Source organism: Cyprinodon variegatus, unplaced genomic scaffold (genome assembly GCF_000732505.1).
Source record: "Cyprinodon variegatus isolate N-32 unplaced genomic scaffold, C_variegatus-1.0 Scaffold403, whole genome shotgun sequence".
Taxonomy (NCBI): domain Eukaryota; kingdom Metazoa; phylum Chordata; class Actinopteri; order Cyprinodontiformes; family Cyprinodontidae; genus Cyprinodon; species Cyprinodon variegatus.
In genome coordinates, this window is record NW_015150856.1 from 92,072 (window position 1) to 106,794 (window position 14,723).

At 35.8% G+C, this 14,723-nt stretch overlaps 1 protein-coding gene across 1 annotated transcript in view; it reads left to right on the top strand.

Annotated features, from left to right (window-relative positions):
• LOC107092995 (AT-rich interactive domain-containing protein 1B-like) overlaps window positions 1-14,723 on the top strand; it is a 133,724-nt gene that overhangs the window by 73,064 nt on the left and 45,937 nt on the right. The window contains exons 3-4 of the mRNA XM_015387767.1: window positions 5,585-5,671; window positions 9,183-9,362. Of these exons, the coding sequence (XP_015243253.1) occupies window positions 5,585-5,671; window positions 9,183-9,362 (267 nt within the window). The remainder of the gene's footprint in view (window positions 1-5,584; window positions 5,672-9,182; window positions 9,363-14,723) is intronic.

Consider the following 14,723-nt stretch of genomic DNA (forward strand, 5'->3'; position numbering starts at 1 on the left):
ACAAACTGGACAAAATTATGAATAGCAATCTGAAATTGCACAGTGAGCAGTAAAACCGTAAACAGTTAAAGGTGCAAGTATTACTGTAAGTTTTAATAAAAATGCATTTTACATGCTTTGCCGATACGCATTTTTTTGCCAATATCGGCATCCCGATCCGATACGTGGATCGGATCGGGACAAGCCTAATCAATACTATATAAAAATACCATTACTGAATACACTGATCTATTTTTAACGTTTAACCATAAAAGCTTATCATGCATTTTATCAACATTTAATCCGAACCCACATTAGAGAGCAACACGTGCAGCTTTATTCTGAATTATTTGTACCTTCTTTATATTAATTCATGAAGTATTTGACCAAACCAACAAGCATCAAGTACTTGTTTAACAAGTACATCTTTTAACATCTTTTAATAACGGATAAAGTATTACTCGTTTTAGTTAACAATTTCTGAACATGTCTGTCGCAGCACAATCTATTTTTTAGTTATCGCTCCTAAAGGTTTAGCCTCTGCTCTTTGATCAACATGATTTAGCTCTATGCTGAGTTCAAGTTTTGGTTTGAAAAGTAAAGAAAAAGGAGTTCCAACCACTAAAGAGATAGTTTTAGATACATTGAGAACCAGTTTATTGCTCCTTACCCAGTCCACCACTAACTGTAGCTCTCTTTGTAGTTTTGTATTTAACTCTCTAATATTAGTTGCTGCTAATATATAATAAAATCATCTGCAAACTTTGAGATGCTTGCTTTACAGTATCTAAAACAGAAACAAGATCATTGGTAGATTAGATTAGATTAGATGAGCTTTATCGATCTCACAGCAGAGAAATTCACTTGTCACATATTGGCATAGTACTTAAAGAAGGTGCAAAACAAGGAGGAAAAAGGTGCATTAAGAATAAACAATATATATAAAGTATATCAAAATAAATAAGGATTAAGGTGCACGTGTACATGTATGAAAAACAAAATAAAAAATAAGGAATAAAAAAATAAAGAAATAAAAGGGAGTAACACAGACATTTGAGGTGTCATATGTAAAGATTGTGTAAAGGAGCGGCCCATGTTCCACAGCCCTTACCTTCTAAAAAGTGCCATCGAAATAAACTAGTTTTCTTCTATCTGACAAATAACTTTTCATCCACAACAATGCAGTTTGTGAAAAACCATAATACCCCAGTTTTTTAAGCAGTAATTCATGGTGAATGATATCAAACGCTGCAGTGAAATCAAGTATTACAACACCTATTATTTTCCTCTCCTCCATATCCTTGAACCAGTCATCAACCATCTGAGTCAGAGCACTGGCTGTTGAGTGTTTTTCTCTATATGCATGTTGAACATTTGTAATCATTGTTCTTAAAATAAGACTGAATATGTTCATTAACAATTATTTCCATTATTTTTATTTGAAGGGGCATTTTCTTATTTTTAGGTATTGGCATTACTTTACATATTTTCCATTCTTGCAAATATATATTATTCATAAAACAGATATTAATTCGATGAGCAATAATAGGAGCAATGATTGCAACTATTAAAAAAAGCAACGTATGATCAAGATAGTCAACACCAGGTGGTTTGTTTTTACAATTCATCAGAAGTAATTCCACTTTAGAAACACTTACACTCTTGAATTTAAAACTACATGTTTTACCCTCCATCATCTTATTTATTAGTGTATTTGATAAATTTGTGTTGCATAGCTGTGTGGTATAGTTTAGTTTGTTTCATTGTTTAAATAAATAATCATTAATATGCTTCGTTACATCTCTTATATAAAATTCACCTTCATGTTCTAAATAAGCTGGAATTGATTTATTGTTTCCTCTTAATATATTATTCACTGTATTCCATAATTGTTTACTATCATGTTTAATTTCTATAATTTTTTTAGTATAGTACAATTTCTTTTTTTTTTTCTTTTTTACCTCGGTTACAACATTTCTAGGTTTACAATACTTGTAACTTGCCAGTCCGATTTAAATTTAGGTATAATTGCTGCTTTTTTGTCTAGATCTCTCTCTTTCATAAGATCTTTTAATTCTTGATCTAACCACGGGGTGTAAACATTTCAAACAGTAGACTTTTTAATTGGTGCATGATTTTCTACGATGCTCATTAAGGTTTGATCAAAAAGCTGAAATGCCTTCTCTGGATCCATTTGTAATATCACCTCTGAACAGTTTGTATTTCTTACATTATCTTTTTATTGTAAATTGTTAAAACTTCTAAATTACATTTTCATTACTGTTTTTGGACACATTTTAGGAACTTTTGTTTTTCTTACAATTGCAAGAAGATTGTGGTCACTAAAACCAACGGGCACGGATAAGCTATTTGAGAACACTTTTAGTCAATTTATAAACATGTGGTCAATACAGGAAGCTGATCGAGTGCCATCCTTTTTTTATACACATTCTTGTTGGTTTATTGATTATCTGTGATAATCCACATGCTATTGATGTGCACATTCATTTGTTTTTCCAAGGACAGTCAGAAGAACTCAAGTCTATGTTGAAATCACCCATTAAGTAAATTTCCAGGTTCCTACTACTAGCATGATCTAACATATCACATATTTGATCCAAATATTCACTACTAGCATTTAGAGGTCTGTAACAGCACCCTATAAGTATTGGTTTTAGATGTTTCAGACTAACTTTTAACTAAGTTGTTTCAATACCAGAATGCATTAAGTTTGGCATCACTTGAACAGGTATATGATTTTGTATATAGATAGCAACTCCTCCTCCATATATATTTCTCTCTTTCCTAAATATGTTGTATGCATTTATCATTAAATTTAAATCATCTAATGTAGAGTCAACATGAGTTTCAGACACTGTCAATATTGTAAATTATTATTTGCAATATGTTTATTAAATCACTTAATTTATTTCTAAGACTGCATATGATAATATGGGCAATTTAAATTTATGTAACAGCGAAGATCATGTTTTTTTTTAAATTCATAGTTAGAATTTATATTGAAGCAAAACGACTTACACAAAACAACTAAATTAATCTACATATATACATTAATACACATAGATTCAGACGAACAGTTTTGTATTGCCACTCTCTTTGTGAAGGTTGCAATAAGTGAGCTGAACTCTTGACTTTCATTTCTATCATAGCTCTCGGCCTGATAATACATAAAACATAGAATTTCTTACAATAATACTCACAAATTAGGCAAAACATGAACAGTCTTTAATTAAGAACATAACTGTCTTTTAGTTTCCAGTATCTTAATATTTAGTAAATTGTCATCCTCAATTCTTCAGTTTCAATTAATCAATATAATGTGTAATACAGATAAAATATGGAGTCGGTAATTATATCCTTAAGTTTTTGTCTATGTATCTGTTCCCAGTTCCTCGAGATGCATGTCAGACAGTTCTCAATTCAGTTCAATTACTCATACAGTATATGCATTCGATGTACTTGTTTCTGATGCAAAGTCCACTTATTAGACTACTTAATTGCCAGACAGCGTTGGTCCAGTTACTTGATTGCAATAGATGTCTCCTGATTTCTGATCAGATCAGGAAATCAGAAACACTACGGGACGCTAAAAAACTCGCTCTCCGCTGGCCCTCAAGAATGAGCACCAAAGCAGGAGCATCAGTAATCTGGCCACGATGGCTGGGACTGAGCCGTATAAATAGAAGCAGCAGCAGGTGGATCAGATTAGCAATACTGAACAACCAGGCAGAGTTAGACAGGTGAATGGAGTGAGCAATTAGGCCAGCCATCAGTGCCAAAATCATGACCCTCAGCACCATAACACCACAGTTTTTTCAACTTTTTAAACTGTTGCCCACATACTGTAGCAGACAGTACCAGCAACATAAAGTTATCCCATAATAACATTACACTCATTTTAATGAAAAAAAGCTTTAACGACTTGTTAATTAAAAGGGCAAGTTAAATATTCAAATTATTATTTCTTTTATACACTCTTGTTTCTGCATATTTCCATCTTTAACTTTTTTTTCTCATGCAAAGATGTAAAATTTTGGCAACACCAGCAAAGCAACATGTCAGTAAAGATTCGATACTCATTTGAGGAAGTATTTGAAAAGTCGTGCTTTGGGATTTAGCAACACTCCTGTTTGCACCCTGAGATTTCTCTGAGGCAAGTAGGACTGCTTGAAAAGGGCAGACTGCTTGTTGAAGAGGTTTTTGCTACAAAGCCCTGCTTGGGGCCTGAGGCACACACATTTATTCACTCCTGAGAATTTCACAAAGGCCAGTAGAACTGTTCTTTAAGGGCAGACTGTTTTTACAAAGGTTTTTTGCCATGTATCTTTGAGTAGCCACACTAGTTGCCTGAAATACATCCTTTTACACCATAATGTTTGCAGTCTGAAAAAACAGTTTTTGTATCTTTTACTTTAATGTCTCTCACAGAAAATTAGACCATAGACATGATTATTTTTTAGAAGCCACTAAAATTACTAAGATATAGTTATTAAACATGTTTTTTCTTATAATCCCATGGATAACAGAAAGGATAAAATACATACCACACAAAAGCTGGAGTCTGACCCCAGCAGAGCCAAAGGTTGCTCAACTCCATTTAAGACTGAATTGATGAACCAATTCTTTTAGTTATTGCTGTTATTTAAGGTGCCGATTCACAACACGTCATCTCAAAGCACTTTCCAGAGACAATTTAACCACATTGTACACTTTTTCACTCCTCTATTTATGAGTTTTAAGCTACATTCATTAAAATAAATAAGGTAAATAAAAATAAGTACTTAAACTGCTGCACTTCAACGTGAGTTTTAATTTGTAAGTAGAAATTCTGCATAAATATATATATATAATAAAAAAAATTTTTTTTATAATTTTATATTTTTAGATACACCTGAAATCCTTTTGTCCTTATTCATCCTTTTTCTTTCAGTGCTTGAATTTAGAGATAAAGGTTAATTCGCCATCTCTTTCCTTCCTTTAGGCCAAATCAATCCACCTTACTCTCTGTCTGCCATTGTCCTAATCAGACCCTTAACTCACTATTGGATTTCAATGGAACAGTCACAGCCCAAAGACCTTCACAGCAAACCTGATCAATGATCCTCAGTTGGCTGTGTTTTTATATTGGTGGGTCCTTCTAGTTTTAACGATTACACAAAAAGGCGACATTGGGGCCAATGTCTTGATATGTCTTACTAGAGTTGAATTGTCATTTGCTTCATGGTTGGTGCCAATCAACTTTGTGTGTTGGCACATAAAAGCCTCGGTATCCAAACCTTTATGATTTCTTTGCCCCTTAAATTACAAAAACAAAATGTTGGCAAGGTTTATCTTTTGTGCAGCAGAAAACAAACGTGATTCCATGATTTTCTTCCATTATTCTTTTCTTCCAAGCTGGGAAGAAGAAAACAAAGTAAAAATCAATTTACGTTCAACCTCACTTTAAAAAACAAACAAGGGAAAACGGCTCACACTTAAAGTGTTCTTTTCCCAAGACAGTATTTGTTTCAAGAACAAGATTATAACAATAGATAACTCATCGCATGAATCCAATCCCTTAACTAAACTTCATGTTGCCTTGCAGGTCCAGCTGTGGCCCCACTGAGCTCTGGAAATGGACCAGATGCATCCCATCTGCCAGTCACACGCTCCCCCATGGCTCAGGAGAGAGGTAGGTCTATATATATATAAGAGGGAATGTTGTTTTTGGGCATGCATCTTGTCATGGAACATTTTTTTTATTTTAGCTAAACGTGCAGACCAATCCTCAGAAGGGCCAGTACATGCAATGCTATGTTTGTGCTTTACTTGTTCACTGAAAGGGAAAGGTTTTAAATGGAAACAATATGTTTTGTTCCATTCCACACCACACGGGGCTGCATGAAGATAAGAGGCCGTAGAAAACTCTTTATGGGAAGATAAACTTAATGGGCGTGTATTGTTGTTTTTACACCTTTTTCTTCTTTAGGATCGTAGGTTATAAAAGATTCATGCCTGAAAGTGAGAAATACACAAACATGTAAGAAAAGAAATCAAAATGCAACCAAAAACCCATATGACATTAGCTAGAAGACAGTTTGCCACTCACTTTTCAACTCGCAAAGTTAAGCTTTATATGATGAGATAATCAGGGAAAAGGGAGAAAGTCATAATAAATCTCGGAGATTACAAGCATGAAGACATAACATGCCAACACTATGTGGGGGGGTTTAAAGAGCTATGCATCTGACTGACCACAATAGGTAATGACTTATAGTTACAAAAGCTACTTTTTGAGAGCATCTAGATATATTTCATGTTGTGCTGCAGTTACAACCATTATTTTATTGTGATGTGATAGCCTACTTTATATTTGTGGGTTATCCTGTGTGAGCTTTGTTTTGTCATGTAAAAAGTGTTTATTTTGCCAGTTCTTACTTATCCTGCAGTTATGCATTCCTCAAACTATTACTTCAAGAGATACTATCTCTCTTGTAGATCCACTCTACAGTCAAATGTTTTCTCCTTCCTTTGGCTCAGGCAAAGATAATTAAACAATCAGGTGTTGTGGCCTGATAATGCAGGTAAACGTCCAGGATGAATATTTGGAAAGCTGTTATTGATTATTTGTTGAATTGATCCCAATGTAAAAATGTAAGCCTACACCAAGACTTTAGATTCAGGTGTGTTAAAGAGGAGATGCATGTAAGAGTTAGAGGATGGTAGCTCTTGAGGGCTGGACGTGAGCACCTCTGCTCTAATAAAACTCTAGTTAGTTTTCAGGATTTGAAAACACTTTTTAGGTCCTCAAAAAAAAGCAAAATGAGTAAATCTTGCAATTCTTATTTGTTTTTGTTTTCACAAAACCCTGCAAAAAGCCTGAATGACTAGAAAGAGACCTTAATGGAATGACTGTAAGAGTCCCTCTCCATCACCCACCAAAGAGCAGTTAAAATCACGGAGAGACAGAGGGAGTGGATGGATGAAGACAGAGGGAGAGAGTGGGGCACTGATGAAATCAAGTTGGAGATTTAATGCTGCTCTCTAATGCCTGTAAACCTCAAACTTCCCCCGCCTCCCCCCCAGCTGAGTCCAGGAAAGCTCAGCACGGTTAACAGGGTCGGCTGTTGTTTATGCTGTTTTTTGCCATGCTCAGATTTACCCCCTCCCTCCATACGCTCTCTACTCCACACTTTGCTCAAGTGCTGGCCTCCCTAAGAGCCTCTCTCCGCTCTTCATTTCGATAAATCCACTGACCGTCCCTTTTTTCCCTCTCCTACTTTTTTTCTCGCGTGCTCACTCTTGTCCAGCTAAGAGCGTCGGTGCCAGAACAAGAGAACGGTCTGTGTTAGTGTGCGAAGGGGAAACGTAGCACAGAGAGAGAGAGATGAGGAGAAAAATCCTTGAATGTGTTATTTGCTTTTAGCACTGTCTGCACAATGTTCCTCTACCCATCCATTTTCCAGGCAATTTAAAGTGCAGTATTACCCTCAGTATTTTTTTCTCCTCCTCTACCAGAATCCCCTTACCCTAATGGAAGCAAAACATTACAATAATGTCCTCGCTCCTTAAACCCAGCACTCGCAGCCTAAGCACTTTCAGGCCCCAATCGCTCTTTTCCCTCTGTCTTTTCCTCCCACACACACGTTCTCTCTCGCTGAAACACTTTCTGCTTAGGCCTGCGTCTCTTTGCAGTACAAAAAACTCAAGCAGAGTATTTATTGCTCTCTAACTTTATCTCCCACTCACACGCGCACTCGGAAAGCAAATATGTATATCCATATGCACAGCAATAAACTTCAGAACATTTTCAAACTTCTGCCTCCCATTCCAATATCCCTGCTCTCGAGCAGAAACAAGGAATTACACAAGTGTCAGCTTTCCGTTGTTTCCCCCAAACCCACTAAAGAGTCAGCCTGCGCGCGCCCATTCAACAAAGCGGATGGCTGTCCAAGTATACAGCCGAGCAAACCCAATCCATTTACACCTAATCTGCAACACCGTGCTGGCATGCACACACATTTCTACACCCACACTGGCGCTTTTCTCCCTCAATGGCCGCCCAGCGACCTTTCTCCATTTGTGGCGAATTGGCAGACCTTTCAGTACTCTAAAAAAGAAGCAGGAACGTAGTAGCTTGAAAGAGCAAAGCCCAGGCAAGGATCGCTGCAAAATGTCAATTTGAATGGTGCAGGCAAGTTTGGGCCTGAGAGGCTTTAACACGCCTATTGACAGAGCAGATTAGAATAACACAGTAGCCATGGTCGAATCACCAGCTCTGCTGTGGGTTTTAACCCAGAGCAAAACTTTTACATGTCCACTCAGCTTTTATTGCTACATGCATCTCTAAGGCCAGGTGTGTACTTAAACTCAGCTTTTGTCAGCAATAGCACTCACTGTATGCTTTGTCTGTTTATGTGTCCAAGGATCCATTTAGATGTCAGCCTGTTCCTTTTTCCAAATACCTGTTTCATTTATATGAAGTGTATATATATGAGTAACAGTAGGTAACAGAGAGGTTAGGGATCAGATCCTCTTATCATAGCAATAGCTGCTAAATAAAAAGAAGAATATCCTCTCTCCTACAGTCAGAAAGGCATCTTCTCTTTAAGCCAAAAGAAGTTAATTAAATTGTTTTTTCTAAAATATGGAAAACATTTACATTTCTTGTTTCTTACTATTTTATTGTCCAAAAGATAAATGCATATATATATATATAATTGTTCATATTTCAATACTTTATGTTTTCTATATAAGCTGTCAGTCAATTGTTATATTTAGGCTTTTTGCACACTGACAATACTAACAACCAGTTTGGGTTGTTTTTAAGAAAGAATAAAAATAGATATTTTTTTTATCTTTATTTATTGCAGCATAAACCTAAACACCTACCACATTTGGTCCCTATTACATAGCCAACATATCAGGGTCAGCAGCACCACACTGCTGACAACATGCAGCAGAGCAGGACATGCAGAGCACCTTCAGTTTGCAGCAGGCATTAGCCAAAACTTCTACTAGATGCTAAACCCAATGTCACTCAAACAGTATTAAATAACATAGCTCTTGACACAATGACTTTCCAGCTGTTTTTGCACAAATACCTGACAGACTTAAAGATAAAATCTATCTAATCTATTTTCCCTTTTTGGAAGCAAAGGGCTTTTTTTTGTCATTTAATTATTTTTGTTTTTTTTTATCAGGTTGCATGTCCAACATGCAAAGGAACCAGCCTGGATCCCAGTTTGCACCTCCCCAGTCCGGACCTCCTATGTCTCCCCACCCCTCACAGGGGGGATCAATGTATCCCAGCATGGGTCCGTATTCACAGAGTGGCCCCACGGGTCCCTATGGACCTCAAGGACCTCAGTACGGACACCAAGGTTTGGAAATCTTCCCATCTGCAGATATTTCAATTTTTTTACATTTAGATTTTAACATATTCTTGGATGATTGATTGTTCCTGTTATAGTAAAATGACATTTTTATTATAGTACAAATAAAATGGTCGTATATTATAATTTATTACTTAGCTGACAAAGGTGCTTAACACAAGTTATCTTACCAAAAATGTTAACAAGTAAAAGTCTTGCAGTATTAAATCCACATCCACTGAAAAAAAAAGTCCACATTTTGAGCTACAACTTCAAAATGCATAGAATGGATTCCTGTCAAGGATTGAACTGAGCTAAAACCAACCTCTCATGTCATGACTTCCACCTGAGCTGCTTCAACTTTCCGACCGGTCATGTTAGGAGGATGAGAGCCTCACATCATCTAGTCAGAGAGGTTTCAGGCACAAAAAAGCCACACTTGTCTTTTTTTGAGGGCTTTCGAACCCTCTCTCCCTCTGCAATGTCAGCTGTGTCAGAAAGGTTGCTAATTAGGAACACAAAAGGATTTTCAGACATTTCCATCATCCGTTTTCTCATACACACTCTCTCACACACACAGCAAGGTACAGCCATCTATCCTCTCGTGTGGAGGGCCTCACAGTAGGCATTAAAATCCAATGTGACTCTCTGATTATTCATGAGGCACTTGAAACCTGGACAGACCTCTTGGCCCTCTTCATGATATGATTATGAGGGAGCTCAGAAGAGACGAGTCCAGCCAACTTGTCACAAGGTTTATCCACTGAGTTACAATCTCAGATCCTGCTGAGATTTCAGAAATAAAGAAAAGAAGAAGACTTTTTGAAGGTTTATAGCGAAGATTCTTTAAGTTCAGACACTGATCTTGATCTGATCTCTCAGGCAGAATTTGTCCGTGACCTTATTAGGGAAAATAGCTCTTTAATCCGAAAATTTTAAATGCAATCATGTTGAATATCGCAGATTTTGAAATTTTGCTTTTGATATAACAGATTTACCAAAAATCAAAGACTCATACAAAACCTGTTTGATTACTCTGATGTTTTGCAACAGAAAAGATGTTTGTTTGTGTGATGCTGATTTTATATCAGCTGTCCCATTTGAAATATTTGAAATATTAGATCACAGTTAAACCAAAACAAACACACTGAACACGACTGCTGGTGAGAAACAGACTAAAGCAACTTAGAAGGAAAATATTAGTCTGCCTTCAATAGGCTTGATCAGGTTGAATCAATCAAACTAGTATTGCAGATCATGTAATACTGATGTAAGAAGTTTAAGATTTCTTCACTTTTTGCATGAGGCTTATCCATTTTAAGTTTACAAAATAAGGAGGGGTGACTTTCAGGATTCACTAGCATTAAAAAAAATCCCAAAATATTTGCTATTTAGTTTTATATATTCTTATAAAGTTTGAATTGGAAAAATATAAAAATAATGTAACGTGGTTTATTCAGCTGCTTGAAGGCAGACAGAGATATTTTTCATACGCAAACAGCCATTTTTGATTTAGTTTTGTTTTCATGTTTAACGTATATTTTATTTCATTCGTCACGTTTGTATAAATAAAGGCTCTTTATTTGTGAAGGCAAAGCTTAAGAATAAACATCTGATAAGTTTAGAGAGCTGATTATGCTTCCCTGTGCGAATGAGGCTAAAAAGATGCGACACTATACAGAGTGAATTTTCATTTAATCGTAAATTGTAAACTAATTACTTTGAGCGGATCCACCCATCACTTGCACTTTCAAATGTTAGACCTTGTTTTGAAATCAGATTTTGGATCTTTGAAGTTTTAATTACTTTTGTAAATCGATTTAAAAACATGCAACTAAATGCTTATTATAAAGCTTTGCGGTATCGTAATAGTTGGGTCTTGAATTATCTGTACTGACAGAAGCCACAATATTACAAGTTTAGCTCCGCCCTGATTCCCTTGATGTGACAGTCCTACTGTAGTTTACAGAGGATCCCAATAACAGCTCCCTCCCAATTTCCTTGGTTCTAAATCAGCTTGAAAAACACTCGGAAAGCCGTTGCAGCAAGTTTTTTTTATATAATTTATGTTCCTACTTAGTGGTCCTCTTATAACATGATGTTTTGATGCAAACATTTCATTAAAACACCAGAAAAAGTTCTCCATCTTGGATCAATGTTTATAAAAATGCACATTATTGGAACAAATCGTGGATTTATAAGGATGCTTTATTTCAAAGTATGTTTTATCTGAAGTTCCTTCAATAAATGTAGATAGACATCAGAAAGAAAAAAATACAGCATAAAGTCATATATTATTGTTTTGGGGTTTTTTTTTTTTTTTTCAGTTAATATACCTTTAAGACAGCACACTAAAGAAAAGAGAGGTGATCATGTAATTTTCCATCAATGCATGTGATCTGCTAAATGCTTCATGCTGTCTTCCCAGCAGATCTTCATGCAGTGTTTAGTAGAAAACATCCTGTTTGATGTGCTTTGAAAAAGAAATATTCTCATCAAGCATTTGTAAAACCATTTCCGGCCAGTGTGAAGAAAAAAAGAAACCTATTACAATCCAGGAAATAAAATAAAAAAATGAAAAAACCTCTGTGATTAGGCATTATTCAGTCGTTTGTTTCTCCAACATGCTACAGTCGACCATCAAACAAATGCTGACATCTGCTGTTGCACTTTATTTTCTGCCCCTTGCAGCAAACCACAAGAAACATTGTGATATTTCTTTTTTGGTTAATGTGAGTTTTAAAGTGTCACCTTGATAAATGCACCCGTCCATGCTTGTGTTTTCCCAAATTTGCAGCCGCTCCCTTACATTTGTTAATGTTGATTAATAGCCCTAATGCATTTGGTATTTGGTCTCCCTTCTCCTCCCACTCTTATCTCTTAATGTGACTTTGGCTGGGCTGACAGCCCAGTAAGCAAAGAGAAATAGAAAAATTAAGGAAGCAGAGAGCGACGGCGAGGCGGACTTGCCTGGAAGGAGCTCTCTAAGCAGATGAGCGTGAAATCTCAGTTGGATGACAGAAGTGAATGTCTCCTCATCAAAGTGCACACATTCTACACATTTAAAATAGATTTCTACATTAGAATAATCAGATGTATTTCTAATAAAGTGCCATCAGTAGTTTTTTTTTTTTGGAGGGGGGGCTAATCATAATGTTTTCAGACAGCAAACTCACATACCATGACATAAATAACAATAAAAAAAAAGAAAACATATCTTTAAAAAAAGCTAAACTGAAGTTTAGTTCCACTTCTTAAAGATCAAGTAAATCTTTTAATTAGCACCATGGGACTGCTTTTAAATATTTAATAAAAAAAAAGGTTTTATTTAGTTTATTCTGGACCTATCATCTTCATTGTTGCCTAACCTTTGTTAATTAAACAAATATGCCATATAATCATGATCAGCTTTTTGTCTAGGATTGTAGCTAAAGCATTTTAAAGCCTGATAGGAACCAATATTCTTTCCTCATGTCTGTATATGTATTCAAATAATTAGAACAATGATAGTTTAAACTGACTGAAGGCTCCTGATAAGACCTGATAGGAGCCAGATTACTCCTTCCCTAAATCTTATTATTATTTTGGGTCTCCCCAGCTGTTTTTGCTGGGGATCTTATTAGGGATCTCCCTATCCAGTACTGATATTGTAAATTAGTCAGATTTAAATATATATATATATATATATATATATATATATATATCAGGATGTTTTTTTCATCGTTTTATTTTCATTAAACTGTCACAAGTACAGAGCAACAAAATTAACTCTCTGCATTTAACCCATGGGGAGCAGTGGGCTGCCTTTGTGCGGCGCCCAGGGAGCAGTGTGGGGTTAGGGGTCTGGCTCAGGGACCCAGAGTGGCAGTCTGTGGGAGTGGGGCTCATACTCAGAACCTCAGGATTCCAAGCGCAATGCCCTTACAAGTAGGCTGCCACTCCCCACAAACAAATATGTCAGCATGCATCTAAAATATTCGATGTAAAGATGCTGACAGAAACCAATTGTTTTCATACAGTTCTGGTTAAAGTTAATTTAGCCAATTAGTTTATAATAAATGGGTCAGTTTTTCTAATACGTGCTGTTTTTCTCTATTTGAGTAATATCACTTCATCAAGCCTTTGCTAACATTCCACAGTAAAAAATGAGTGATAGTATGTATGATTCATGCGGATATCTTATCGGTTCAATGTAGATATCGCTCATTACTAAAAGCTGCATCAGAAATGGAAAAGTTGTACTGGGACACCCTGAGACTGTCCTCAGCTTTTCATTTACGTGAATTAAATGCTCTGCTGATAAAACAGAGACAATAAAATTCCAATAGTTTAGAAGTTTGAGTTTTTGAACAAAACATACACTCCTTTAAAGGAGTATGTTTCAAAATAAAAAGTAAAAATGCCAAATTCCTCATTGCATTGAGTGAAGGAATCTGTTTTTCAGAGTGATTTAGATGTTTTTATCTTTACCTTGTTATAAACTCAGTTCTAGTTATATTTCACAGGATTCAAAGGGATTTCAGGGCCAGGTCAGGGGTGAGTGTGTGTTGAACAGGGCAGACAGCTGCTGGTCATTGTTCCTAATGACAGCTCCATCTGCTTCTCTTCCCTTTCTCCGCTCCACTAACAAATTAGCCTGAGCTGAATCTCGCTCCAAGTCCCTGAACTCTGCTCTGCTGATTTTTTTATTTTTTTTATTTTTTTTTTTTCATTATTGGCTCTTCTGCACGTAGGGAGTTTGAGTTCTCATTTTTGTGTGATATAACATTTTCAGTACAGACATACAGAGAAGGACTGTTTGCAAAAATATTAAATAAATCATGATTTGTAACTTTAAAGGGGAATGAGGCTGCTTTTTTTTTATTAATGATAACAACTCGAACAGAGCTTATTTAAAAGTTGTATAACAACATTTTTAAAACTTTTTTTAGCTGTGCCCATGCTTGTAACTCACAATATATTGATTTCCGTATCCTAAAATAGAGCACGTTTAAGGCGGAGAGTAATCATTTATTTGATGGTTCATCTGAGGGAAGTTCTAGCACATTTAACGTCAGAGATTGTCAATCCTGTGCAACTCTCACCAACATAGCTCTTTTTATGCCCACACATGCATATCTCCATTATAGTATATTCAATCAGCTCTTCCACTAGAATACTTAGTCTTTGTCATAAAAACTTTTAGTTTTGACTTTAACAGAATCCTTTGATTCTTAGGCCATAGGTGAATCCAGATCACCCTAACAATTTATTCAGCCTTCAAGAAGCAAAAAAAAAAAAGGATATCATGTCATTAAGTACGGACATTTGTTTTTTTAAGTGTGCAGAATTAATAGGAATACAGTTATAATACCATATCCATCTGCTACT